Consider the following 26,754-nt stretch of genomic DNA (forward strand, 5'->3'; position numbering starts at 1 on the left):
CACAGAAAACAAGCCCCGCCCCCACAGAAGAACAAGCCCCCCCCCCGAGAACAAGCCCCTCACCATAGAAAAAGCCCCTCCCCCACAGAAAAAAAAGCCCCTCCCCCAGAGAACAAGCCCCGTCCCTAGAGAACAAGCCCCTTCCTTCCCCCAAAAGCAAGCCCCGCCCCAGAAAACAAGCCCCTCCCCCACAGAAAACAAGCCCCCCCCACAAACAAGCCCCTTCCTCAGAGAACAAGCCCCGCCCCCAGAAACACAAGCCCCGCCCACAGACATGCAAGCCCCGCCCCCGGAAACAAGCCCCGCCCCCAACAAGCGGACTCCGGGGGAGGGGGCCGAGCGGAGGCTTCGGTGCGCAGGCGCGGTTCCTCCCAGCCCGCCCGCAGGGCCTCCCTCTCGCGCCCCCTCCCGGCGAAGGGAGGGGAAGGCCTGCTGGGAACGGAAGTGACGTAGCGGAAGTCCGCTCTCCGGGCGGAAGCGGCGGGCGCCATGGAGATGGAGGAGGAGGCGGCGGCGGAGGACTGGCTGGTGGAGTCGCTGAGGCTGTGAGTCCTCAGCCTCTGCCCAAAGACAATTCATAATCAAAACCACCTCGTTTTGTGTTTTTAATGGTATTTACTAAGCGCTTACTACGTGCCAAGCACTGTTCTAAGCGCTTTGGGGGATACAAGGTGACCAGGTGGTCCCACGTGGGTCTCACAGTCTTCATCCCCATTTTACAGATGAGGGAACTGAGGCACAGAGAAGTCAAGTGACTTGCCCAAAGACATAATAGTAATGGCATTTGTTAAGCGCTTAGTATGTGCCAAGCACTGTTCTAAGCGCCGGGGAGGTTACAGGGTGATGAGGTTGTCCCACGTGGGGCTCACAGTCTTCATCCCCATTCTACAGATGAGGGCACTGAGGCACAGAGAAGTCAAGTGACTTGCCCAAAGATAGAATAATAATGACTTTTATTAAGCGCTTACAATGTTCCAAGCACTGTTCTGAGCGCTGATCAGGTTGTCCCGCGGGGGGCTCACAGTCTTCACCCCCATTTTACAGATGAGGGAACTGAGGCACAGAGAAGTCAAGTAGCTTCCCCAAAGATGTAATTATAATGGCATTTATTAAGCGCTTACTATGTGCCAAGCACTGTTCTAAGCGCTAGGGAGGTTACAAGGTGATCCGGTTGTCCCACGGGGGGCTCACAGCCTTCATCCCCATTCTACAGATGAGGGAACTGAGGCACAGAGAAGTCAAGTGACTTGCCCAAAGATAGAATAATAATGGTATTTTTTAAGCGATTATTACGTGCGAAGCACTGTTCTAAGCGCTGGGGAGGTTACCTGGTGATCAGTTTGGCCCATGGGGGGCTCACAGTCTTCATCCCCATTTTACAGATGAGGTTACTGAGGCACAGAGAAGTCAAGTAACTTGCCCAAAGATGTAATAATAACGGCATTTATTAAGCGCTTACTATGTGCCAAGCACTGTTCTAAGCGCTGGGGAGGTTACAAGATGATCTGGTTGTCAATCAGTCGTATTTATTGAGCGCTTACTGTGTGCAGAGCACTGGACTAAGCGCTTGGGAAGGACAAGTTGGCAACATCTAGAGACGGTCCCTACCCAACAGTGGGCTCACAGTCTAGAAGGGGGGCCTCCCAGTCTTCCCCCCCATTTTCCAGATGCGGGAACTGAGGCCCAGAGAAGTCGTGACTTGCCCACGGTCACACAGCAGATAAGTGGCGGAGTCGGGATTAGAAAGCTAGATGCTCATCTAGCTTTGTTTGTTCTGACGACTTGACACCCGTCCACATATTTTGCTCATTCATTCATTCAATCGTATTTATTGAGCGCTTACTGTGTGCAGAGCACTGTACTAAGCGCTTGGGAAGTCCAAGTTGGCAACATATTGAGACGGTCCCTACCCAACAGTGGGCTCACAGTCTAGAAGGGGGAGGCAGAGAACAAAACCAAACATACGAACAAAATAAAATAAATAGAATAGATATGTACAAGTAAAATAAATAAATAAATAGAGTAATAAATACGTACAAACATATATACAGGTGGTGTGGGGAGGGGAAGGAGGAAAGGCGAGGGGGATGGGGAGGGGGCTCGACTGTGAGGCCGGGGGACGGGAGCTTTGGGCTCTTGGGAAAACAGAGGAGCGGTGTGGCCTAGTGGATAGAGCACGCGCCTGGGATATAGAAGGACCCGACTTCTAATTCCCGCTTTGCCACTTCCCTGTTTGTACCTATTTATTACTCTATTTATTTTATTTGTACCTATTTATTCTATTTATTTTATTTTGTTAATATGTTTTGTTGCCTGTCTCCCCCCTTCTAGACTGTGAGCCCGCTGTTGGGTAGGGACCGTCTCTATAAGTTGCCAACTTGTCCTTCAATCAATCAATCAATCAATCAATCGTATTTATTGAGCGCTTACTGTGTGCAGAGCACTGGACTAAGCGCTTGGGAAGTCCAAGTCGGCAACATATAGAGACAGTCCCTACCCAACAGTGGGCTCACAGTCTAAAAGGGGGAGGCAGAGAACAAAACCAAACATACTAACAAAGTAAAATAAGGAGAATAGATATGTATAAGCAAAATAAATAAATAGAGTAATAAATATGTACATACACATATACAGGTGCTGTGGGGAAGGGAAGGAGGTAAGATGAGGGGGGTGGAGAGGGGGACAGTGCTCTGCACACAGTAAGTGCTCAATAAATACGATTGAATGAATGAATGAATGAATTCCCCCGCAGGTACAAGGATCTCCACGCCTTCGAGCTGCAAGGCCCCACGCGAGTTATCGAGTGGACGGGAGACAAGAGTAATTCTCCGCCCTCGGCCCAAATCAGGCCTCCGACCACCCGCGGGAACGGGATCCGCGGCCCGGCCCCCGACCCGGGCACCTCTTTTCACCAACGCTCCCCGAGGGTGGGAATAAAATGGGAGTCCCCGGGGCCGCCCGCAGTGGGAGCGACCTGGGGCCCAGCCCGGATGCTACTTCCTCTTTCCAGGTGTCTGTGTCGCGGGGTGCGAGCACCAGGAAAAGAATGAAATTCTCCAGCTCCTTCTCCCGCCGAAACTCTGTGCTCAGGAGAAGCAGGTACAGGGAGAAGAGGCCCCAGGGGGGCTTGGGGGGAATCCCGGCTTCGAACCCTACAGAAGGAAGGGTCTGTGAGGGGGAGAATTGGGCCGGATCGGTGTCAGGGTGACCCGGGCCAAGGGGCCTGAACGATGAATGAGCTCGTTCATTCATTCGGTCGCATTTATTGAGCACTTGCTGTGTACAAGGCCTTCTCAGACTGCTCCATTGCCACCAACCTCTTCACTGGGCCTCGTTCTCGCCCGTCCCGCCATCGACCCCCGGCCCACGTCCTCGCCCCGGCCCGGAATGCCCCCAATCCCTCTGCCCATCCGCCAAGCTCGCTCTCTTCCTCCCTTCAAAGCCCTACTGAGAGCTCACCTCCTCCAGGAGGCCTTCCCACACTGAGCCCCCTTTTCCCTCTCCTCCTCCTCATCCCCCCCGCCCTACCTCCTTCGCCTCCCCACAGCACTTGTATATATTTATACAGATTTATTACTCTATTTTCCTCTCTTCCTGCCCTCCCTGGGGGTTTGGGCTGGTTCCTTTTGGGGAGCCCCCGGGGAGGTGGTGGAGGACATGGTAAGCGCTTAACAAATGCCGTCATTATCGTTATTACTTGAAGACAGGCACAGCTGAGCACCTTTTGATTTCCTTTAGAGCTTGTGCCCAGACCGAGACTTCAGGGTGGAGCGTGGAGGTTTCTCGGGCCGGCCCGTGTATAACCTGAAACGTGTACCGGACACCAGGTACGCCGGGCCGGGCACCTCTTGAGCTTTTTCGGTTAGAGAGCCGGGTACCCTTCACAGGTGACGGTCCCCGGTATCTGGGGTGTCCCAGGGAAGGGGGGGACGAGACCAGGGAAAAGAGGTGAGTGAGGGAGTCATGGGGGGAGAGTTGGGGTGTTGGATGGCCTTTGCTGGGTCGCTGGGGAAGGTCAGGGAGGGCGAGGGGAGAGTTAGGGGTGTTAGATGGTCCGTGTGGGTCACTGGGGGAGAGTCGGGGGTGTTGGATGGTCCTTGTGGGTCACTGGGGGAGAGTCAGGGGCGTTGGGTGGTCCGGCCCTAATCGTGAGGGCGGCCGTCCAGGAGGATGACCAGCACACGGGCCCGCCAGGTATCCTGGGGGCCCTGTCGGAGTGGGATGGGCCGAGGGGCCGCCCCAGGGTGGCCTCGCTCAGGGTCTTCCCGCCCTCCCCCGGCCCAGGTTGCTGGTTACGAGCGGCCCCCCAGGTGATGCCCTGCACGTGTGGGAAATGGCGGAGGACAGTGGTGAGTTTGTCCGCATCTTGGTCCCCCGTCCCGAGCAGCCCTGGGAGGGTGGGGACACTGGGGGCCGGAAGGCAGGGGCTGTCCGGGCCGCCCAGCCCCCGCGGCTGCCGCCCTCCCCGGGGGGCTGCTCAGGGAGGACGGGTGGTCCGGCGGCCTCTGTGTCCGTCGTGGCCTTGGAGCTGCCTGGAAGCTGGGTGGGTGGGGTGGGCGCGGCTCCTGCGGGCCTCCTTCCTTGAAGGACTCCCCCCCCGCCTCACGGGATCCCGCTCCCCTCCCCCAAGACATCATCCGAGCCGTGGGCGCCATCGGCACCGGGGCGGGCGCCGAGGGCCCGTGGCCCAGGATTGCAGCCACGGTCGGCCGGCCCCCCGGGGTGGTCCACGGGGCCAGACTCGGCGACGTGCGGATCACCGAGGTGGAGTCGCGGGCGGTCGTCTTCAGGGCAGGTACTGGCGTGGCGCGGCTCACGGACCCCCTCCGCTCCTCCCCGCCTCCCGCCCCCATTGATCCCACTTCTGCGGGACCGCGGTGAGCCCCCACCTCCCTCACCTGCGGCTTTCCAGGGCTGAGCGGCGACGACGAAGTGAGCAGTCTCCAGGTCCTGGACGCGGACACCTTCCTCCTCTGCTGTGCGTCGGGGAAGCTCGGCCTGCTGGACATCCGCCAGGCCCCGGGGACCCCGGTGACCCTGGGCCCCATCCCCGGGCCCGCCGGGGAGCGATGGTGTGCCGGAGCCCGGGACCGGGCCGGGGCGGACCCCGCCGTGGCCAGCCTCTCTTCGGGAGGGCAGCTGCGGCTCACCGACCTGCGGAACCCGCGGCGGCCCACGTGGCGGGCCCGCTGCCCGCCGACCACCGGGCCCAGCGCGGACGGGGAGCTGCTGCGGGTGACCTGGGCTCCGGCCCTGGACGGCTGCCTGGCCGTTTCAGGTAGGGTCAAGCCGGGCGCCGGGGCGTCCCCACCCTCCCCTCACGGGCGGCCTGGAACCTCCAGCTGCCAACGTATCAATCAATCAATCGTATGTATTGAGCGCTTACTGTGTGCAGAGCACCGGACTAAGCGCTTGGGAAGTCCAAGATGGCAACATATGGAGACGGTCCCTACCCAACAGCGGGCTCACAGTCTAGAAGGGGGAGACAGAGAACAAAACCAAACATACTAACAAGATAAAATAAGTAGAATAGATTTGTACAAGTGAAATAAATATAGTAAGTCCGTACAAACATATATACATATATACAGGTGCTGTGGGAAGGGAAAGGAGGTAAGGCGGGGGGGATGGAGAGGGGGACCAGGGGGCTCAGTCTGGGAAGGCCTCCTGGAGGAGGTGAGAACGTAGTCCTTTCCAGGCTCAGCGTGCCCCTCACCCCTCAGTCTGGTCTTGGCCTCCCCCCTGGGGCCGGGGCCAGTTTGAGGCCAAGATGACCCCTGCTGCCTCCCAGCAGGCATTCATTCATTCAATCGCATTTATTGAGCGCTTACTGTGTGCAGAGCACTGTACTGAGCGCTTCGGAAGTCCCAAGTTGGCAACATAGAGAGACGGTCCCTACCCAACAGCGGGCTCACAGTCTAGAAGACGGTCCCTACCCAACAGCGGGCTCACAGTCTAGAAGGGGGAGACAGACAACAAGACAAAACATATTAACAAAATAAAATAAATAGAATCAATCTGTACAAGTAAAATAGAGTAATAAATAAATAAATAGTGTACACTGTGTACGTGAGAAGCAGCGTGGCTTAGTAGAAAGAGCACAGGCTTGGGAGTCAGAGGTCATGGGTCCTAATCCCAACTCTTCATTCATTCAATTGCATTTATTGAGCGCTTACTGTGTGCAGAGCACTGTACTAAGCGCTTGGGAAGTCCAAGTTGGCAACACCTAGAGACGGTCCCTACCCAACAACGGGTTCACAGTCTAGAAGGGGGAGACAGACAACAAAATAAAGCATGTAGACAGGTGACAAAACAAAACATGTAGGCTGTGCCACTTGTCCGCTGTGTGACTTTGGGCAAGTCACTTCACTTCTCTGGGCCTCAGTTCCCTCGTCTGGAAAATGGGGATGAAGACTATGAGCCCCACGTGGGACAACCTGATCACCTTGTATCTACCCTAGCGCTTAGAACAGTGCTTGGCACCAAGTAAGCGCTTAACAAATACCAGCATTATTATTATCATTACCAGGCACTGTTCCAAGTGCGGGGGTAAATACGAGGTAATCAGAATGGATACAATCCCGGTCATTCATTGTTGTATTTATTGAGCGCTTTAGAGCACTGTACTAAGCGCTAAGTGGTCTGGCTTGGGGCTCACAGTGTTAATCCCCGTTTTACAGATGAGGTAACTGAGGCCCAGAGAAGTGAAGTGGCTTTCCCGAGCACCCAGCGGGGAAGTGACGGAGCGGGGATTAGAAGCCAGGTCCTTCTAACTCCCAGGCGCGTGCGCTATCCACTAGGCCACACCGCTCCTCTGTTTTCCCAAGAGCCCAAAGCTCCCATCCCCCGGCCTGATTGTCCACAACTCCGATTTCCAGGCTCGGTCCCCATAATAATAATAATAATGATAGCATTTATTAAGCGCTTACTATGTGCAAAGCACCGTTCTAAGCGCTGGGGAGGTTACAAGGGGATCAGGTTGTCCCACAGGGGGGCTCATAGTCTTTATCCCCATTTTATTACATATTTATTTATTACTCTATTTTACTTGTACATATCTATTTATTTTATTTTGTTAGTACGTTTGGTTTCGTTCTCTGTCTCCCCCTTCTAGACTGTGAGCCCGCTGCTGGGTAGGGACTGTCTCTAGATGTTGCCAACTTGTACTTCCCAAGTGCTTAGTCCAGTGCTCTGCACACAGTAAGCACTCAATAAATACGATTGATTGATTTTAAAGTTGAGGGAACCGAGGCCCAGAGAAGCGAAGTGACTGGCCCAGAGTCACCCAGCTGACAAGCGGCGGAGCCGGGATTCGAACCCGTGACCTCTGACTCCAAAGCCCGGGCCCCTTCCGCCGAGCCACGCTGCTTCTCTGGTTCCGACGCCCGGAGCCTCGCTCCCAACGGCCTGTCCTCCTCTCCAGGGCTCGACGGCGCCGTGAGAGTCTACGACAGCACAAGCGCCCCGGGGGACGGAGCGGAGCCGCTCTTTGTCCACAAGGGTCACCTCTTCACGGGCCCCGGGGAGACCCCTCCGCCGGTCACCGCCCACGCCTGGCACCCCTGGCGCCCAAGGACGCTGCTGTCGGCCGCCACCGACGGCTCCCTGCACGTGTGGGACTGGGCGGACCCTGGGGCTGCCCGCTGACGTCGGCGGGAGGGAGGGCGGAAGGAGCCGGGCCTCCTTCCCGACAGGGCGGGCGTCGTCCTTCCTCCAGCCCGCGAGTCCCATCCCCGTCCCCTGCCTCCGTCCCGGGACCTGAAATGCAGCCGAAGGTCGGGGTCCCCGCTCCGAATCCCCGTTTTTGGGGAGCGGGTGGGTCGGGCCCCAGGGGCAGCCTCCGCCCTGGCAGCGATGGCGACTGAGCACCCTCGAGGAGCCCGTCGTGGAGGCTGCCTGCCTCGGGCAGCAACCGCGGCACAGTCTCCCAGCACCGCCAGTCCTCGGCTTGGAGAGCGAGGTTGGTCAAGGGGTGTCGCTGGACGAGGGATCCCCCCACGGGACAACACGATCACCTTGTAATTAAAAAAAAAAAAAAAATCCCGACCCCGCCACGGCTGCTGTGTGACCTCGGGCAAATCACTTCACTTCTCTGGGCCTCAGTTACCTCATCTGGAAAACGGGGATTAAGACTGTGAGCCCCGCGTGGGACAACTTGATCACCCTGTATCCCCCCCAGCGCTTAGAACAGTGCTCTGTACATAGTAAGCGCTTAACAAATGCCATTATTATTATTGTAACCTCCCCAGCGCTTAGAAGTGCTCTGTACATAGTAAGCACTTAACAAATGCCATCATTATTATTATTGTAACCTCCCCAGCGCTTAGAACAGTGCTCTGCACATAGTAAGCGCTTAACAAATGCCGTCATTATTATTATTGCAACCTCCCCAGCGCTTAGAACAGTGCTCTGCACTTAGTAAGCGTTTAATAAATGCCATCATTATTATTATTACTGTAACCTCCCCAGCGCTTAGAACAGTACTTTGCACTTAGTAAGCGTTTAATAAATGCCATCGTTATTATTATTGTAACCTCCCCAGCGCTTAGAACAGTGCTCTGCACATAGTAAGCGCTTAACAAATGCCATCATTATTATTATTATCGTAACCTCCCCAGCACTTAGAACAGTACTTTGCACTTAGTAAGCATTTAATAAATGCCATCATTATTATTATTATTGTAACCTCCCCAGCGCTTAGAACAGTGCTCTGCACATAGTAAGCGCTTAATAAATGCCATCATTATTATTATCTAACTCATGTGGCAGAAGAGCAGCTTAAAAGTTGCAGAAGGGGGGGGGGGTCACATCCGATGACTGAGCTCTCTGGTCGGAGTTGCCCTCAGGTGGTCCATTCATTCATTCATTCAATCGTATTTATTGAGCGCTTACTGCGTGCAGAGCACTGTACTAAGCGCTTGGGAAGTACAAGTTGGCAAAATTTAGAGACGGTCCCTACCCAACAGCAGGGTACAGTCATGCCACTGTTGGATTCACCGGTCTCATCACTACACCTGTCACCTGAGTATTTTTATTCTTTTGAGCGTGTCTATTTGCACTTATCCCGCCTCCCACCGGGACCGCGAGCTTCTGAAGGCCACGGATCGAGCCTTGTTTTGTTCCCCTTTATGAACCATCGGGTTTCAGTCAATCAGTGATATTTATTGAGCACACACTGCGTACAGGGCACTGTACCAAGCACTTGGGAGAGTACAACAGAAAAGTCAGAAACGCCTCCTGCCCTCAAAGGACTTGCAGTCCAGCGTAATAGGAAGCGGCGTCATACAGGGCGGTCCTTCAAGTTTGAGGACACTTCAAGGGAGATTTCAGCCACGGACGTAGGGGTTTCCGAAAAGAAAACCTCCTTCTAATGCCGCTCATTTTGTCGTTGCGTTTGTTCGACGGCTGGCGTTTTCAGGGTGGCCCAGTGACGAGGGCAAGGAACCAGCTGGGAATCAGGAGACCTGCTTCTCATCACAGTTGTGCTCGGAGACCTCAAGCGAGTCACTTGAAACTCTCTGGGCCTCAGTTTCCTCAACTGTAAAACGGAGCTGAGATCCCTGCTCTCCGACGACGAGTCTGCGGCCGGTCCCTGCCTCGCTCCCCTCCCTTTCTGTCTTGTTTTTACACGAATCCCCTCCTTCCGTCTTGCATTGACGGGAGGGTTTAATCAACGTCATCCTTCTTCAAATGCCGTGGGGCCGTTTCCGACCCGTAGCGACTCTGTGGACACACCCTCCGCAGAACGTCCCATCTCCCGTTCTAAAGCACACTTTGGGTGTGTGTCCGTAGAGTTTAATCGCTGTCATCATCGATCGTATTTATTGAGCGCTTACTATGTGCAGAGCTGTCGTTACCTTTGCAAAAATCCTGCCTCTGTTGAACGAGCAGCGGGTTAATTTTCCAAGATCCTTAGAGGTTCTACCCTCTGCCAGTTACCAGCGGGGTAAAGCGTATAAATCCACCGATAGGCAATATCTACGTGGGCTAGTTCTAATGACCCCCCCAAAGTCAGGCTCTGGCCCGGAGGAAGAGCGGTGCTTATCTCACACGGGATGTTCAGGAGTTTGGGATCGATTAATGTGCAGTTTGCGCCCGCCCCGACCCCCATCCCGGTTTCCATCGCCGTTTCGCAGCCGGGTTTCAGGCTTTATCCCCTTCGGAGGGCGGGGGGCCGTGAGGGTGTCGGAGACCCGAGTCCGGCCGGGGCCGAGCCGGCCGCCACGTGAGACCCTTTAATACAAGAGCGGGGCGGGACGGGCGGGCGCCGTCCCCCGATGACACGTGCGCCTCCCCGCCCGGCGGACTCGGGCCGTGCCCCCCGAACCCGTCCCGGGGCAGGCCGGGGGTCCTCGGCCCGCGTGGGTCGTTCTCGGAGACGAGGTTCGAGAGAGCGTCGCTGGGGGAAGAGGGAGAAGGTCTAAATGTGGGGAGGGAGGGACCGGGCCCGGCCGCGGGACCCCCGTCCCAGCCCCCGAGGATGGAGAGGCCGGGCCGCGGCGAGCGGGCGAATGCTTCCGGCGCGGAGCCCGGGCCGGCCGGTGCCACGGGCGAGGGGGAGGAGGAGGGAGGAAGGGCTCCGGTCCCCGGGGCGTCTCTCCCCGTCCCGCGGGGGCCCCCCCCTGCGCCCCCTCAGCCGAGCTCGGCCCGTGGGTGGGTCCGGCGGTGGCTGACGAAGTCGGAGCTGTCGCTGAAGGCCTCGGCGCGGTCGGGGCCGCGGTAGGGCCGCTCGCCGGCGTGGACGCGCCGGTGGACGACGAGGACGGAGTTCCAGCTGAAGCCCTCGCCGCAGTCGGGGCAGCGGTAGGGCTTGTCCCCGCGGTGGGCCCGCCGGTGCACGAGCAGGACGGAGCGGCGGCTGAAGCTCTCGCCGCAGAGCGGGCAGCGGTGGGGCTTCTCGGCGGCCAGCCGGGCGCGCCGGCCCAAGGCCCGGCCGCAGTCGGGGCAGCGGCGGGGCCGGTCGGCGGCGGGGCCGCGCTGGTGCTCCGGCGGGTCGGCGCTCCGGCCGAAGGTCCGGCCGCAGGTGGGGCAGGCGTGGGGCCGGCGGCCCGGGTGGGCGGCCTGGTGGGCCAGCGGGCCGGAGCTCCGCGAGAAGCCCTCGCCGCACTGGGCGCGCTTGTAGGGCTTCTCGGCCAGGTGCGTGCGGCGGTGGGTGGCCAGGTTGGAGCTGCGGCCGAAGGCCTTGCCGCACTGGGCGCAGCGGTAGGGCCGCTCGCCCGTGTGCGTGCGCCGGTGGCCGACCAGGGCCGAGCTCTGGCTGAAGCGCCGGCCGCAGTCGGGGCAGCGGTAGGGCTTCTCGCCCGTGTGGACCCGCTGGTGGCGGATGAGGTTGGAGTTGTAGCTGAAGCTGTCGCCGCAGGTGGGGCAGGCGTAGGGCTTGGCGCCCGTGTGGGCGCCCTGGTGCGTGTTGAGGCTGGAGCGGTTGCCGAAGCGCTTGCCGCAGGCGGCGCAGGCGAAGGGCTTCTCGCCCGTGTGCGTGCGCCGGTGGGCCACCAGGTTGGGGCCGCGGCTGAAGCTCTTGCCGCAGTCCGGGCAGCGGTAGGGCTTCTCGCCCGTGTGGACGCGCCGGTGGCTGGCCAGGTTGGCGCTGCGGCTGAAGGTGCGGCCGCAGTCGCCGCAGGCGTACGGCCTCTCGCCCGTGTGCGTCGTCTGGTGCCGGCTGAAGTTGGAGCCGTCGCTGAAGCTCTTGCCGCAGTCGGGGCACTCGTAGCGCTTCTCGCCCGTGTGGGTCCGCTCGTGGGTGGCCAGGTGGGACTTGCGGCTGAAGCCCTTGCCGCACCGCGGGCACTCGTACGGCTTCTCGCCCACGTAGGTGCCCCGGGGCCCGATGAACCGGCCCGGCTCCCGGGAGGGGCCCGCCGCCCCGGCTCCGGCCGCCTCCGCGCCTGAGTGGGGGCGGACGGGGGAAGCGGCGCGGTTCAGTGGAAGGAGCCCGGGCTTGGGGGGTCGGAGGTCATCGGCTCAAACCCCGGCTCCGCCGCTCGTCAGCCGGGTGACTCGGGGCCGGTCACTTCACTTTCTCAGTCTCTTTTGCAGGCTCCTCCTCCCCCTCCCATCCTCTTACTGTGGGGGTTCCCCAAGGTTCGGTGCTTGGTCCCCTTCTGTTCTCAATCTACACTCACTCCCTTGGTGACCTCATTCGCTCCCACGGCTTCAACTATCACCTCTACGCTGATGACACCCAGATCTCCCTCTCTGCCCCTGCTCTCTCCCCATCCCTCCAGGCTCGCATCTCCTCCTGCCTTCAGGACATCTCCATCTGGATGTCCGCCCGCCACCTAAAGCTCAACATGTCGAAGACTGAGCTCCTTGTCTTCCCTCCCAAACCTTGTCCTCTCCCTGACTTTCCCATCTCTGTTGACGGCACTACCACCCTTCCCGTCTCGCAAGCCCGCAACCTTGGTGTCATCCTCGACTCCGCTCTCTCGTTCACCCCTCACATCCAAGCCGTCACCAAAACCTGCCGGTCTCAGCTCCGCAACATCGCCAAGATCCGCCCTTTCCTCTCCATCCAAACCGCTACCCTGCTCATTCAAGCTCTCATCCTATCCCGTCTGGACTACTGCACTAGCCTTCTCTCTGATCTCCCATCCTCGTGTCTCTCTCCACTTCAATCCATACTTCATGCTGCTGCCCGGATTATCTTTGTCCAGAAACACTCTGGACATATTACTCCCCTCCTCAAAAACCTCCAATGGCTACCGATCAGTCTGCGCATCAGGCAGAAACTCCTCACCCTGGGCTTCCAGGCTGTCCATCCATCCCCTCGCCCCCTCCTACCTCCCCTCCCTTCTCTCCTTCTACTGCCCAGCCCGCACCCTCCGCTCCTCCACCACTAATCTCCTCACCGTACCTCGCTCTCGCCTGTCCCGCCATCGACCCCCGGCCCACGTCCTCCCCTGGGCCCGGAATGCCCTCCCTCTGCCCATCCGCCAAGCTAGCTCTCTTCCTCCCTTCAAGGCCCTGCTGAGAGCTCACCTCCTCCAGGAGGCCTTCCCAGACTGAGCCCCTTCTTTCCTCTCCCCCTCGTCCCCCTCTCCATCCTCCCGTCTTACCTCCTTCCCTTCCCCACAGCACCTGTATATATGTATATATGGTTGTACATATTTATTACTCTATTTATTTATTTATTTATTTATTTATTTTGCCTGTACATTTCTACCCTACTTATTTTATTTTGTTGGTATGTTTGGTTCTGTTCTCTGTCTCCCCCTTTTAGACTGTGAGCCCACTGTTGGGTAGGGACTGTCTCTATGTGATGCCAATTTGTACTTCCCAAGCGCTTAGTACAGTGCTCTGCACATAGTAAGCGCTCAATAAATACGATCGATTGATTGATTGATTGATTCTCTGGGCCTCGGTTCCCTCATCTGGAAAACGGGGCTAATGATAATACCGACGGCATTTACGAAGCGCTCACGACGCGCAGAGCGCCGTTCTAAGCGCCGGGGAGGTGACAGGGTGATCGGTTGTCCCACGGGGGGCTCACGGTCTTCATCCCCGTTTTCCAGACGAGGGAACTGAGGCCCAGAGACGTGAAGTGACTTGCCCGAAGTCACCCAGCTGACAGTTGGCGGAGCCGGGATTTGAACCCGTGACCTCTGACTCCAAAGCCCCGGCTCTTTCCCCTGAGCCACGCTGCTTCGCTAAGACTGAAGACTGTGAGCCCCACATGGGACAACCTGATCACCTTGTAAACTCCCCAGCGCTTAGAACGGTGCTTTGCACATAGTAAGCGCTTAATAAATGCCATCGTTATTATTATTATTATTATTATTATTATTATTATTATTATTATTATTATTATTATTAGTGACGCCCCGCGAGGGACCCCCAGAGAGAGGGGAATGGCCGGGGAGAAGATACAAGCAGATCGGGTTAGACACAGTCCCTGCCCCACATAGGGTTCACAGTCTTAGCCCCCATTTTACAGGTGAGGTAACTGAGGTGCTTAGTACAGTGCTCTGCACACAGTAAGCGCTCAATAAATACGATTGATGATGAGGCACAGAGAAATAATAATAATAATAATAATAATAATAATAATAATAATAATGATGATGATGCTATTTGAGCGCTTACTATGTGCAAAGCACCGTTCTAAGCACTGGGGAGGTTGCAAGGTGATCAGGTTGTCCCACGGGGGGCTCACAGTCTCCATCCCCATTTTACAGATGAGGTGACTGAGGCCTAGAGAAGTGAAGTGACTTGCCCAAAGTCACCCAGCTGACAGTTGGTGGAGGCGGGATTTGAACCCGTGACCTCTGACTCCAAAGCCCGGGCTCTTTCCCCTGAGCCACGCTGCTTCGCTAAGACTGAAGACTGCGAGCCCCACGTGGGACAACCCGATCACCTTGTAAACTCCCCAGCGCTGAGAACGGTGCTTTGCACATAGTAAGCGCTTAATAAATGCCATCGTTATTATTATTATTGTTAGTGACGCCCCGCGAGGGACCCCCGGAGAGAGGAGAACGGCCGGGGAGAAGATACAAGCAGATCGGGTTAGACACAGTCCCTGTCCCACACAGCGTTCACAGTCTTAACCCCCATTTTACAGATGAGGTAACTGACGCACAGAGAAATAATAATAATTAATAATAATAATAATGATGATGGTATTTGTTGAGCGCTTACTATGTGCAAAGAACTGTTCTAAGCGCTGGGGAGGTTGCAAGGTGATCAGGTTGTCCCATGGGGGGCTCACAGTCTTCATCCCAATTTTACAGATGAGGGAACTGAGGTACCGAGAAATAATAATAATAATAAAGATGATGATGGTATTTGTTGAGCGTTTACTATGTGCAAAGCACTGCTCTAAGTGCTGGGGAGGTTGCAAGGTGATCAGGTTGTCCCACGGGGGGCTCACAGTCTCCATCCCCATTTTACAGATGAGGGAACTGAGGCACAGAGAAATAATAACAATAATAATAATAATAATAATAATAATGATGATGGTATTTCTTGAGCGCTTACTATATGCAAAGCACCGTTCTAAGCGCTGGGGAGGTTGCAGGGTGATCAGGTTGTCCCACGGGGGGCTCACAGTCTCCATCCCCATTTTACAGATGAGGTGACTGAGGCCTAGAGAAGTGAAGTGACTTGCCCAAAGTCACCCAGCTGACAGTTGGCGGAGCCGGGATTTGAACCCATGACCTCTGGCTCCAAAGCCCGGGCTCTTGAAATAGAGATGCAGCATGGCTCAGTGGAAAGAGCCCGGGAACAGCCGCGGATGCGAGCACCGTCCGAGCCGGGCACGAAGCCCTGGGCCCACCGGGAGCCGGGCGGGCAGGCTCGGACCGTCCCGGGGCCCGGCGGCCTCCCTTGGGCCGTCGTTAGTAATAATAATAATAATAATAATGATAGCATTTATTAAGCGCTTACTATGTGCAAAGCACTGTTCTAAGCGCCGGGGAGGTTACAAGGTGATCAGGTTGTCCCACGGGGGGCTCACAGTCTTAATATTATTATTATTATTATTATCCCCATTTTCCAGATGAGGGAACAGAGGCGCAGAGAAGTGACTCGCCCAAAGTCACCCAGCTGACAATTGGCGGAGCCGGGATTTGAACTCCTAACTTCCGACTCCAAAGCCCGGGCTCTTCTAATGATAGCATTTATTAAGCGCTTACTACGTGCAAAGCACTCTTCTAAGCGCCGGGGAGGTTACAAGGTGATCAGGTTGTCCCACGGAGGGCTCACAGTCTCCATCCCCATTTTCCAGATGAGGGAACTGAGGCCCAGAGAAGTGACTTGCCCAGTCACCCAGCTGACAATTGGCGGAGCCGCGATTTGAACTCCTAACCTCTGACTCCAAAGCCCGGGCTCTTCTAATGATAGCATTTATTAAGCGCTTACTGTGTGCAAAGCACTCTTCTAAGCGCCGGGGAGGTTACAAGGTGATCAGGTTGTCCCACGGGGGGCTCACAGTCTCCATCCCCATTTTCCAGATGAGGGCACTGAGGCCCAGAGAAGTGACTTGCCCAAAGTCACCCAGCTGACAATTGGCGGAGCCGGGATTTGAACTCCTAACCTCTGACTCCAAAGCCCGGGCTCTTATAATGATAGCATTTATTAAGCGCTTACTGTGTGCAAAGCACAATAATAATGGCATTTATTCTGTCGTTCTCGGCATGCACTGCCGTGATGAGTTATTCCCCGCCCCAGGGGAGCAAAATAGCATAACGAGAATAATAATTACGGTATCCGTTAGGCACTCACTACGTGCCGGGCTGGGGTAGATACGAACTAATCGGGTTGGACACGGTCCCTGTCCCTCATGGGACTTGCAGTCTTAATCTCCATTTTACAGATGAGGAAACGGAGGCCCGGGGAACTGAAGTGACTCGCCCAAGGTCACCTGGCAGACGAGTGGCAGGTATTTCAGCAGGAGGTCGTGGGTTCTGGCTCAGTGGAGAAGAGCCCGGGCTTTGGAGTCAGAGGTCATGGGTTCGAGTCCCGGCTCCTCCACACGTCTGCTGTGTGACCTTGGGCAAGTCACTTCGCTTCTCTGGGCCTCAGTTCCCTCATCTGTAAAATGGGGATTAAGACTGTGAGCCCCACGTGGGACAACCTGATCAGCCTGTATCCTCCCCAGCGCTTAGAACTGTGCTTTGCACATAGTAAGCGCTTAACAAATGCCTATTATTATTATTATTATTATTAACCCCAGCTCCGCCACTCGTCTGCCGGGTGACCTTGGGCGAGTCACTTGGGTTCCCCGGGCCTCCGATGGAGATTAAGACTGTGAGTCTTAGACTGTGAGCCCACTGTTGGGTAGGGACTGTCTCTAGATGTTGCCAACTTGTACTTCCCAAGCGCTTAGTACAGTGCTCTGCACACAGTAAGCGCTCAATAAATACGATTGATTGATTGAGTCCCAAGTGGGGCGTGGACGGAATAAAGCTCTTGGTAAAGAATGGCTACCTATTGGCCCCGCCAAATGTTAATTTACCAGTAAGGATCCATTCTAACGGGCCAAGAACTGCAGTCAGCAATAAAGAAAACATCGCTCTGTTTGTGGAAGCTGCTTTTGTGAAGATCTAATGCATTTCCGGACAACGTAAATATTAAAAACCTGTCCTGAGCTCCAAAAAGTAAATAGAGAAAACGTTACAACCCGGGGTTCCTTCTTTCTCACCCTACGCTATCAGGAGGCCTTGCCAAAACACTAACAAAATAAGGAAAATTCATTGTGGAATGAGTTTACAGGTCAAGTTGAAAATGAATCGTTGTCAGTAGAGATTACCCTACTACATACTAATACTTCCCCGACAGATGGGTCTGGGGGAGAAAAAGAGAAAAGAGAACTCCACAAAACACAAGAAACCCAAAGTGTGTTATTAACGATGCTGGAGCCCCTAGAGCCACTGTTGCCCAAATGTAAACCAAGATGTATATATGTTTGTACATATTTATTACTCTATTTCTTTTACTTGTACATATCTATTCTATTTATTTTATTTTGTTAGTATGTTTGGTTTTGTTCTCTGTCTCCCCCTTTTAGACTGTGCCCACTGTTGGGTAGGGACTGTCTCTATATGTTGCCAACTTGGACTTCCCAAGCGCTTAGTACAGTGCTCTGCACACAGTAAGCGCTCAATAAATACAATTGATTGATTGAGTCCCATGTGGGGCGTGGACGGAATAAAGCTCTTGGTAAAGAATGGCTCCCTACTGGCCCCTCCAAATGTTAATTTACCAGTAAATATCCATTCTAACGGGCCAAGAACTGCAGTCAGCAATAAAGAAAACATTGCTCTGTTTATGGAAGCTGCTTTTGTGAAGATCTAATGCGTTTCCGGACAACGTGAATATTAAAAACCTGTCCTGAGCTCCAAAAAGTAGATAAAATGTTACAACCAGGGGTTCCTTCTTACTCACCCTAGGCTATCATCGATCGTATTTATCAATCGTATTTATTGAGCGCTTACTATGTGCAGAGCACTGGACTAAGTGCTTGGGAAGTACAAATTGGCAACATACAGAGACAGTCCCTACCCAACAGTGGGCTCACAGGCTAAAAGGGGGAGACGGAGAACAAAACCAAACATACTAACAAAATAAAACATCTAGAGACAGTCCCTACCCAACGGTGGGCTCACAGGCTAAAAGGGGAAGACGGAGAACAAAACCAAACATACTAACAAAATAAAATAGATATGTACAAGTAAAATAAATAGAGTAATAAATATGTACAAACATATATACAGGTGCTGTGGAGAAGGGAGGGAGGTAAGATGGGGGGATGGAAAGGGGGACGAGGGGGAGAGGAAGGAAGGGGCTCAGTCTGGGAAGGCCTCCTGGAGGAGGTCGAACTCGGTCGAACCTTCATGAGGGCAGGAGGCGATCCTTACCTAGCGCGTCCCGGCCGCCGCCGCCGCAATTCCCGGCCGGGGCGTCCCCGTGGGCGTCTTCCCGCGTGGGGTCCGGGCGCCCCCGCTCCTCCCACGAGAGGCAATCGCCGCCGTCCCTAAGTGCCGCCGGCCCCTGAAACGGCCCAAGACCACCCCTCAGCGCTGCGGGCCTCGGGGGCGGCCGGAACAACGGGGAGACGGAGGGACCCCCCGTCATGGGAGAAGGGGCGAGGAACGCCACGCAAGGGCGTTCGGGAATCCCGGAGAAAACCACAGCTCACCGGAGACCGGGCCACGGGGCACGGTGTCGCCGCCGCCGCCGCCGCTCGGTCTTCACTTTCCTCTCGGGCGGGCCGGGCCGGGCGCCGGGCGACTGACAGGGCTGCGGGGGGAGAAATTGCAACGATAGTAACGATGGTGGCATCTGTTAAGCGCTCACTATGTGCAAAGCACCGTTCTAAGCGCTGGGGAGGTTACACGGTGAACAGGTTGTCCCACGGGGGGGCTCACGGTCTTCATCCCCAGTTTCCAGATGAGGTAACTGAGGCCCAGAGAAGTGAAGTGACTCGCCCCAAGTCACCCAGCTGACAGTTGGTGGAGCCGGGATTCGAACCCAGGACCTCTGACTCCAAAGCCCGGGCTCTTTCCACTGAGCCACGCTGCTTCTCGATAATCGATATCATTATCAATAATCAGTACTTATTATTGATTACTTATTATTATTATTGATTATCGCTGCTTAGAGAAGCAGCGTGGCTCAGTGGAAAGAGCCTGGGCTTTGGAGTCAGAGGTCATGGGTTCAAATTCCGGCTCCACCAATTGTCAGCTTTGTGACTTGGGGCAAGTCACTTCACTTCTCTGTGCCTCAGTTCCCTCATCTGTAAAATGGGGCTGAAGACTGTGAGCCCCCCGGGGGATAACCTGATCACCTTGTAACCTCCCCAGTGCTTAGAACAGTGCTTTGCACATAGTAAGCGCTTAATAAATGCCATTGTTATTATTATTATTACTGTGGTATTTGTTAAGCACTTCCTATGTACCAAGCGCCACTCTAAGTCGTGGGGTAGATTCACTCATTCATTCAATCGTATTTATTGAGCGCTTACTGTGTGCAGAGCATTGGACTAAGCGCTTGGGTAGACGTACGGTAGTCTGGCTGGGGACAGTCCCTGTCTCACACAGGGCTCCCGGTCTTAATCCCCGTTTTACAGATGAGGTAACTGAGGCCGAGACGTGACTCATCCACGGTCACGCGGCAGACACGGAATTGGCGGCGGAATTAGAACCTGCGTCCTCCCAGGCCCGGGGTCTTTCTGCCAGAACCCTCGAGGGGCCGCTCCCCCACCGGCCCCGTCACCGAGCGGAGGCCAAGAGTCCCCCATCGCCAAGCCAGGACCGATCCGGCTCTCGCCCGGGCCACGTTCAGATTTCCCGGCAGCCCAAAGCCGCTCCCAATATTTGGCTTCCCGAAGCTTGAGATCCCCAAGCTGGAGATTCCCAAAGCTTGAGATCCCCAAGCCGGAGATTCCCAAAGCTTGAGATCCCCAAGCTGGAGATTCCCAAAGCTTGAGATCCCCAAGCCGGAGATTCCCAAAGCTTGAGATCCCCAGCTGACCCTCTGAGGAGGTGCAGGGAATCTGGGAAAGTGAGGAGCGATGGCTGGAATCCCGGGAGAGATGCCCGGGTGAGGACGGGCATCTGTATACACGTATATATTACCTGTATATATGTATACCTGTATATATGTTTGTACATATTTATTACTCTATTTATTTATTTATTTTGCCTGTACATATCTATTCTATTTATTTTATTTTGTTAATATGTTTGGTTTTGTTCTCTGTCTCTCCCTTCTAGACTGTGAGCCCGCTGTTGGGTAGGGACCATCTCTAGATGTTGCCAACTTGGACTTCCCAAGCGCTTAGTCCAGCACAGTAAGCGCTCAATAAATACGACTGATGAAATACGATTGATGACGACGGGGAATCTGCCTTCGGAAACATCTTCTCCGTGTTGTGCTGGAGATAGCCCACGTGATTTTAGAGGCTAAGCGTCACGGTCAACAGTCAGACCACCCCCTGCTCTCTGCCGGGTCTCCAGGGTGGCTGTTCCTGGGATTTAGTAGGATCCCGATGGAGAGGGAACCCTGGAACCCTCTCCTACGAAACCCGAGGGAGGAGGAGAACGGTGAAACTCCCGGGCTATAAATAAAAACAGTTCGATCGCCGATCTCGTTATATTGCCGATCGCGGGGTCGTCGAGGGTAAAGAGGGCAGACCCGGGTGAAACCCGGCAGTCCTCTGCCCCCAGTCATCATCATCATCATCGATCGTATTTATTGAGCGCTTACTATGTGCAGAGCACTGTACTAAGCTCTTGGGAAGTCCAAGTTGGCAACATATAGAGACAGTCCCTACCCAACAGTGGGCTCACAGTCTAAAAGGGGGAGACGGAGAACAAAACCAAACATACAAACAAAATAAAATAAATAGAATAGATATGTACAAGTCAAATAAATAAATAAATAAATAAATAAGTCCAGCGGCCACGGACCCCCAGAGGGGCATGGAAAAGGGGCAGGGCTCCGGCTGCTCTCCCGGGACCTGGGTGCCCCTGCTGCCCCTTGGGTCCCCTCCCGGTTTGCAAATAATAATAATCATGGCATTTGTTAAGCACTTACTATGTGCGAAGCACTGTTCTACGCGCTGGGGGGATACAAGGTGATCAGGCTGTCCCACGAAGGGCTCACGGTCTTAATCCCCATTTTCCAGATGAGGGAACTGAGGCCCAGAGAAGTGACTGGCCCAAAGTCACACACGGCTGACAACTGGAAGAGCTGGGATTTGAACCCATGACCTCTGACTCCAAAGCCCGGGCTCTTTCCACTGAGCCACGCTGCTTCTCGTGGCCGCCCCCTCAGTCTGCCTCGCTTTCCTCACGTGGGACAACCTGGTCACCTTGGAAATTCCCCAGCGCTTAGAACAGTGCTCTGCACATAGTAAGCGCTTAATAAATGCCATCATTATTATTATTATTTCAAAGTCAGTCTCCAAAAATCACCACCTCTCGGAGGCCTTCCCTGATTAGGCCCCATCACGCCCGCTCCACTGTCTTTCTGATCGTGCTATCCCATGAGCCATTCCAGCATTCGTGGATTTATCCATGTGTCTGTCTTTATTCTATTAGCGCTTAGAACAGTGCTTTGCACATAGTAAGCGCTTAATAAATGCCATCATTATTATTATTATTATTATTATTTCAAAGTCAGTCTCCAAAAACCACCACCTCTCGGAGGCCTTCCCTGATTAGGCCCCATCATGCCCGCTCCACTGTCTTTCTGATCGTGCTATCCCATCAGCAATTCCAGCGTTCGCGGATTTATCCATGTGTCTGTCTTTATTCTATTAGCGCTTAGTACAGTGCTCTGCACACAGTAAGCGCTCAATACGATTGAATGAGTGAATCAGTTCTTCACTGCTGTTACGTCTACCAATTTCGAGTCTCGTAACTCTGCTGTTTTTCAATTTACGCCCTTCGTCCCCCGCTAGACAGAAAGCTCCCTGAAGGCACGGATCACGTCCCTTCCTTCTTCCGTGCGCTCCCGGGTACCCGGAACAGCGTGGAGAAGCAGCGTGGCTCCGTGGAAAGAGCCCGGGCTTTGGAGTCAGAGATCGTGGGTTCAAATCCCGGCTCCGCCAACTGTCAGCTGTGTGACTTTGGGCAAGTCATGCCACTGCTCTGCGCCTCAGTGAAATGGGGATTAAAACTGAGACGACTTGATCACCTTGTAATCTCCCCCAGTGCTTAGAACGGTGCCTGGCACATAGTAAGCGCTTAACTAATGCCATCATCATCATCATCAACAGGGTCTTCCCACAAGAAGAAAATTCAGCAGGCACCAGTGGTACCCGTGGACTCGACACCGTGGGGCAGACTCTGCGGGCAATCTCGTCCCGCCGGCGGGTGCCTTCTCTCTGATCTCCCATCCTCGTGTCTCTCTCCACTTCAATCCACACTTCATGCTGCTGCCCGGATTATCTTTGTCCAGAAACGCTCTGGGCATATCACTCCCCTCCTCAAAAATCTCCAGTGGCTACCGATCAATCTGCGCATCAGGCAGAAACTCCTCACCCTGGGCTTCAAGGCTGTCCATCCCCTCGCCCCCTCCTACCTCACCTCCCTTCTGTCCTTCTCCAGCCCAGCCCGCACCCTCCGCTCCTCCACCGCTGATCTCCTCACCGTACCTCGCTCTCGCCTGTCCCGCCATCGACCCCCGGCCCACGTCCTCCCCCGGGCCTGGAATGCCCCCAATCCCTCTGCCCCTCCGCCAAGCTCGCTCTCTTCCTCCCTTCAAGGCCCTGCTGAGAGCTCACCTCCTCCAGGAGGCCTTCCCAGACTGAGCTCCTTCCTTCCTCTCCCCCTCGTCCCCCTCTCCATCCCCCCCATCTTACCTCCTTCCCTTCCCCACAGCACCTGTATAGATGTTTGTACATATTTTTTACTCTATTTTATTTGTACATATCTATTCTATTTATTTTATCTTGTTAGTATGTTTGGTTTTGTTCTCTGTCTCCCCTTTTAGACCGTGAGCCCACTGTTGGATGGGGACTGTCTCTATATGTTGCCAATTTGTACTTCCCAAGCGCTTAGTACAGTGCTCTGCACACAGTAAGCGCTCAATAAATACGATCGATGATGATGATGATGACGGGGCTGGAGATGGAGCCAACCCGGAGCCGCGGCCATCCCTCTCCTAAGGGATCTCGGCCCTCACCGCTCTCCCGGAGGGCCTGGGTCAAATCCTCCACCAGAGCGACGGCCTCCTGGCTGCTCTCCGGGCGATGTTCCTGCAGCCAGGCCTGAATCTCCCCGGGAAGGGCCGTCAGGATCTGCTCCTTGGAGCTCCCCTCGGAGCTCAGCCAGAGGCGGCACAGCTCCCGGAGGCGGCCGAGGGATTCGCGGGGCCTGACGCTCCGTCTGGGGGGATCCCCGCGCTCGTCCGCTTCCTGCTCCCAGGAGTTCTCCTCGAGGGTCCCGGCTGAGACCTCCTCCACCTCCTCTTCGTCCACCTCTTCGTCCACCTCCTCTTCCACCTCCTCATCCACCTCCTCCTGCGGGGCCAGAGGGCTCAGGGCCGCAGCCCCTCCCAGGGCCTCGGCGGCCATCGTCCGGCTCGGTGGGGTCTTCGCTGCGCGTCTCACTTTGGTCTTTCCTCGCCACTCCGGCCGGACAACCGGTCCGGGCTTGCTGAAGGGAGAAACACGAGACAGTCAGGGTCAGCGATGCTGAAGGGAGAAACACAAGACAGGGTCAGCGATGTCTCCGGGTACGGTGATGGAGCGCCGTGGGGTGCTGCTGGTCTGTCCCTGAGCCCCTGCTGGGATCACGTATGGGTGTATATTCATTCAATCGTATTTATTGAGCGCTTACTGTGTGCAGAGCACTGTACTAAGCGCTTGGGAAGTACAAGTTGGCAACATCTAGATATGGTCCCCTACCCAACAGCGGGCTCACAGTCTAGAAGGGGGAGACAGACAACAAAACATATTAACAAGATAAAATAAACAGAGAAGTAAATTCAGTCATTCATTCAATCGTATTTATTGAGCGCTTCCTGTGTGCAGAGCACTGGACTAAGCGCTTGGGAAGTCCAAGTTGGCAACATCTAGAGACGGTCCCCTACCCAACAGCGGGCTCACAGTCTAGAAGGGGGAGACAGGCAACAAGCACTTAAACACACACACAAAAATCCAACATGTATCTACCCCAGTGCTTAATACACATAGTAACCTCTCCAGCACCAAAAAAACCCTCAATTGTTATGTACCCCAATGCTTAATACAGTGCCTGGCACATAGTAAGCACTTAAACACGCATAAAAAAAATCCAATTTGTATCTACCCCAGTGCTTAATACACACTGAACACCAAAAAAAATGCAACTTGTATTTCCTCCAGTGCTTAATAGGGTGCCTGGCACATAGTAAGCGCTTAAACACACATAAAAAAAATCCAATTTGTATCTACCCCAGTGGTTAATACACATTGAACACCAAAAAAAATGCAACTTGCATTTCCTCCAGTGCTTAATAGTGTGCTTGGCATATAGTAAGCGCTTAAACACACACACAAAAATCGCAACTTGTATCTACCCCAGTGCTTCATACACATAGCAACCTCTTCAACACCAAAAAACCCCTCAACTTTTATGCACCCCAATACTTAACACGGTGCCTGGCACATAGTAAGCACTTAAACACACATAAAAAAAATCCAATTTGTATCTACCCCAGTGCTTAATACACATTGAACACCAAGAAAAAATGCAACTTGTATTTCCTCCAGTGCTTAATAGGGTGCCTGGCATGTAGTAAGCGCTTAAAAACACATTAAAAAATCCAATTTGTATCTACCCCAGTGCTTAATACACACTGAACACCAAAACAAATACAACTTGTATTTCCTCCCGTGCTTAATAGGGTGCCTGGCAAATAGTAAGCGCTTAAACACACACACACACACGAAAAAAAATCACAACTTGTATCTACCCCAGTGCTTCATACACATAGCAACCTCTTCAACACCAAAAAACCCCCAAGGGATGCATCAGATCCCACCTGCCCAGGGACTCCCCCTCATCCCGCCCCCCCGAAAAGAGGCTTGTTCGGCTGGGCCCGACCCACTGGAGAGTGAGCCGAAGGTGAGAAACTGCAGCGATGAAGTGAAATCCCAAGGATTATCCTCCTTGAAATCTGAAACGGGTGCACCCGCTGGCTGGGAACTGGAGCCGGAGAGGGCGGAGGGGAAACCAGCAGCCCCTTCACGGGCTCAACCCCTTTAAGGTGGGGGGGAGAGGGGGTGCTCACTGCCTGCTTTGGGGGAAGGGCCGGCTCCCCTTGGGCTGCAGCTCCTCGACCCCTCGGTCCCTGAGTGGGTCTTGGAGGGAGGAGGCTGGGGAGGAGGCTGGAAAGGAGAGAGAAGGCTGGAAAGGAGGGATAAGGCTGGGCAGGAGGCTGGCTCAAAGGGGAGAGGAGGCTGAAAAGGATGGAGAAGGCTGGGAAGGAGGCTGGAAAGGAGGGAGAAGGCTGGGCAGGGGGCTGGAAAGGAGGGAGAAGGCTGGGTAGGGGGTTGGAAAGGGAAGAGAAGGCTGGGCAGGGGCTGGAAAGGGGGGAGAAGGCTGGGCAGGGGGCTGGAAAGGAGGGAGAAGGCTGGGTAGGGGGTTGGAAAGGGAAGAGAAGGCTGGGCAGGGGCTGGAAAGGGGGGAGAAGGCTGGGCAGGGGGCTGGAAAGGAGGGAGAGAAGGCTGGGCAGGGGGCTGGAAAGGAGGGAGAGAAGGCTGGGCAGGGGGCTGGAAAGGAGGGAGAGAAGGCTGGGCAGGAGGCTGGAAAGAAGGGAGAGAAGGCTGGGCAGGAGGATGGAAAGGAGGGAGAGAAGGCTGGGCAGGGGGCTGGAAAGGAGGGAGAGAAGGCTGGGCAGGGGGCTGGAAAGGAGGGAGAGAAGGCCGGGCAGGAGGCTGGAAAGGAGGGAGAGAAGGCTGGGCGGGGGCTGGAAAGGGGAGAGAAGGCTGGGCAGGAGGATGGAAAGGAGAGGAGAGAAGACTGGGCAGGAGGATGGAAAGGAGAGGAGAGAAGACTGGGCGGGAGGATGGAAAGGAGGGAGAAGGCCGGGCAGGAGGATGGAAAGGAGGGAGAAGATGGGGGAAAAGGCGGAAGAGAGAAAGCTGGGCAGGAGGATGGAAAGGAGGGAAAAGACTGGGCAGGAGGCTGAAAAGGAGGGAGAAGGCTGGGCAGGAGGATGGAAAAGAGGGAGAAGGTTGGGCAGGAGGATGGAAAGGAGAGGAGAGGAGAGAAGACTGGGCAGGAGGCTGAAAAGGAAGGAGAAGGCTGGGCAGAAGGATGGAAAAGAGGGAGAAGGTTGGGCAGGAGGATGGAAAGGAGAGGAGAGGAGAGCAGACTGGGCAGGAGGCTGAAAAGGAAGGAGAAGGCTGGGCAGAAGGATGGAAAAGAGGGAGAAGGTTGGGCAGGAGGATGGAAAGGAGAGGAGAGAAGACTGGGCAGGAGGCTGGAAAGGAGGGAGGAGGCTGAAAACAGAAGCCTGGGGAGGAGGCTGGAAAGAAGGGAGAAGGTTGGAAAGGAGAAAGAAGGCGGGGCAGGAGGCTGGAAAGGGGACGAGGGGAAGGGGGAGGCTGGGCCGCAGTGCAGCAGACAGACCCCCCCACTCCACCCCACCCCCCCCAGCCATCCTCCCCAGCTCACCGGGCCGGGGGCCGACGGGGACCGACGGGGACCGACGGGGACCGAGCGGGCCGCTCGGAGCCCGAGAACAATGGGCCGGAAGCGCCCGCCCCGCGCCGCACGCGATTGGCGCGCCGGGACCGCCCCCCCGCGGGCTCTGCGCTCCCAT

General features: G+C 55.3%; 2 protein-coding genes across 2 annotated transcripts; one reads left to right on the forward strand and one right to left on the reverse strand.

The window, feature by feature from the left end:
* Positions 1 to 274: 274 nt before the first annotated feature.
* WDR73 (WD repeat domain 73) lies at positions 275 to 8,040 on the forward strand. Its single transcript, XM_038750685.1, has 9 exons — positions 275 to 359; positions 479 to 545; positions 2,753 to 2,820; positions 3,011 to 3,099; positions 3,739 to 3,827; positions 4,285 to 4,349; positions 4,631 to 4,795; positions 4,913 to 5,278; positions 7,424 to 8,040. Exons 1-9 carry the CDS (start codon positions 275 to 277, stop codon positions 7,645 to 7,647), a joined length of 1,218 nt encoding a protein of 405 aa, XP_038606613.1. The 3' UTR covers positions 7,648 to 8,040.
* Positions 8,041 to 10,602: 2,562 nt separating this feature from the next.
* ZSCAN2 (zinc finger and SCAN domain containing 2) lies at positions 10,603 to 26,635 on the reverse strand. The gene is made up of 6 exons (XM_038750686.1): positions 26,607 to 26,635; positions 23,128 to 23,600; positions 18,635 to 18,735; positions 18,354 to 18,486; positions 17,719 to 17,786; positions 10,603 to 11,958 (listed from the first exon to the last, which is right to left on the reverse strand). The coding sequence occupies exons 2-6, from the start codon at positions 23,516 to 23,518 to the stop codon at positions 10,633 to 10,635; spliced, it is 2,019 nt and encodes a 672-aa protein (XP_038606614.1). The 5' UTR covers positions 23,519 to 23,600; positions 26,607 to 26,635; the 3' UTR covers positions 10,603 to 10,632.
* Positions 26,636 to 26,754: the final 119 nt, after the last annotated feature.

This window comes from Tachyglossus aculeatus, chromosome 8 (assembly GCF_015852505.1).
Source record: "Tachyglossus aculeatus isolate mTacAcu1 chromosome 8, mTacAcu1.pri, whole genome shotgun sequence".
Taxonomy (NCBI): domain Eukaryota; kingdom Metazoa; phylum Chordata; class Mammalia; order Monotremata; family Tachyglossidae; genus Tachyglossus; species Tachyglossus aculeatus.

What these genes read in the sequence shown, in the direction of transcription:
- ZSCAN2 (XM_038750686.1), bottom strand. Translation starts at nt 23,518, where the DNA reads ATGGCCGCCGAGGCCCTGGGAGGGGCTGCGGCCCTGAGCCCTCTGGCC. An exon ending in CCAGGCCCTCCGGGAGAGCG is followed by an intron (nt 18,736 to 23,127) that starts GTGAGGGCCGAG and finishes CTCCCCCCGCAG; the next exon opens with CCCTGTCAGTCGCCCGGCGC. An exon ending in CGGCGGCCGGGACGCGCTAG is followed by an intron (nt 17,787 to 18,353) that starts GTAAGGATCGCC and finishes GAAACGCATTAG; the next exon opens with ATCTTCACAAAAGCAGCTTC.
- WDR73 (XM_038750685.1), top strand. Translation starts at nt 275, where the DNA reads ATGCAAGCCCCGCCCCCGGAAACAAGCCCCGCCCCCAACAAGCGGACT. An exon ending in GCGGAGGCTTCGGTGCGCAG is followed by an intron (nt 360 to 478) that starts GCGCGGTTCCTC and finishes TCCGGGCGGAAG; the next exon opens with CGGCGGGCGCCATGGAGATG. An exon ending in CGGCTGCCTGGCCGTTTCAG is followed by an intron (nt 5,279 to 7,423) that starts GTAGGGTCAAGC and finishes CCTCCTCTCCAG; the next exon opens with GGCTCGACGGCGCCGTGAGA.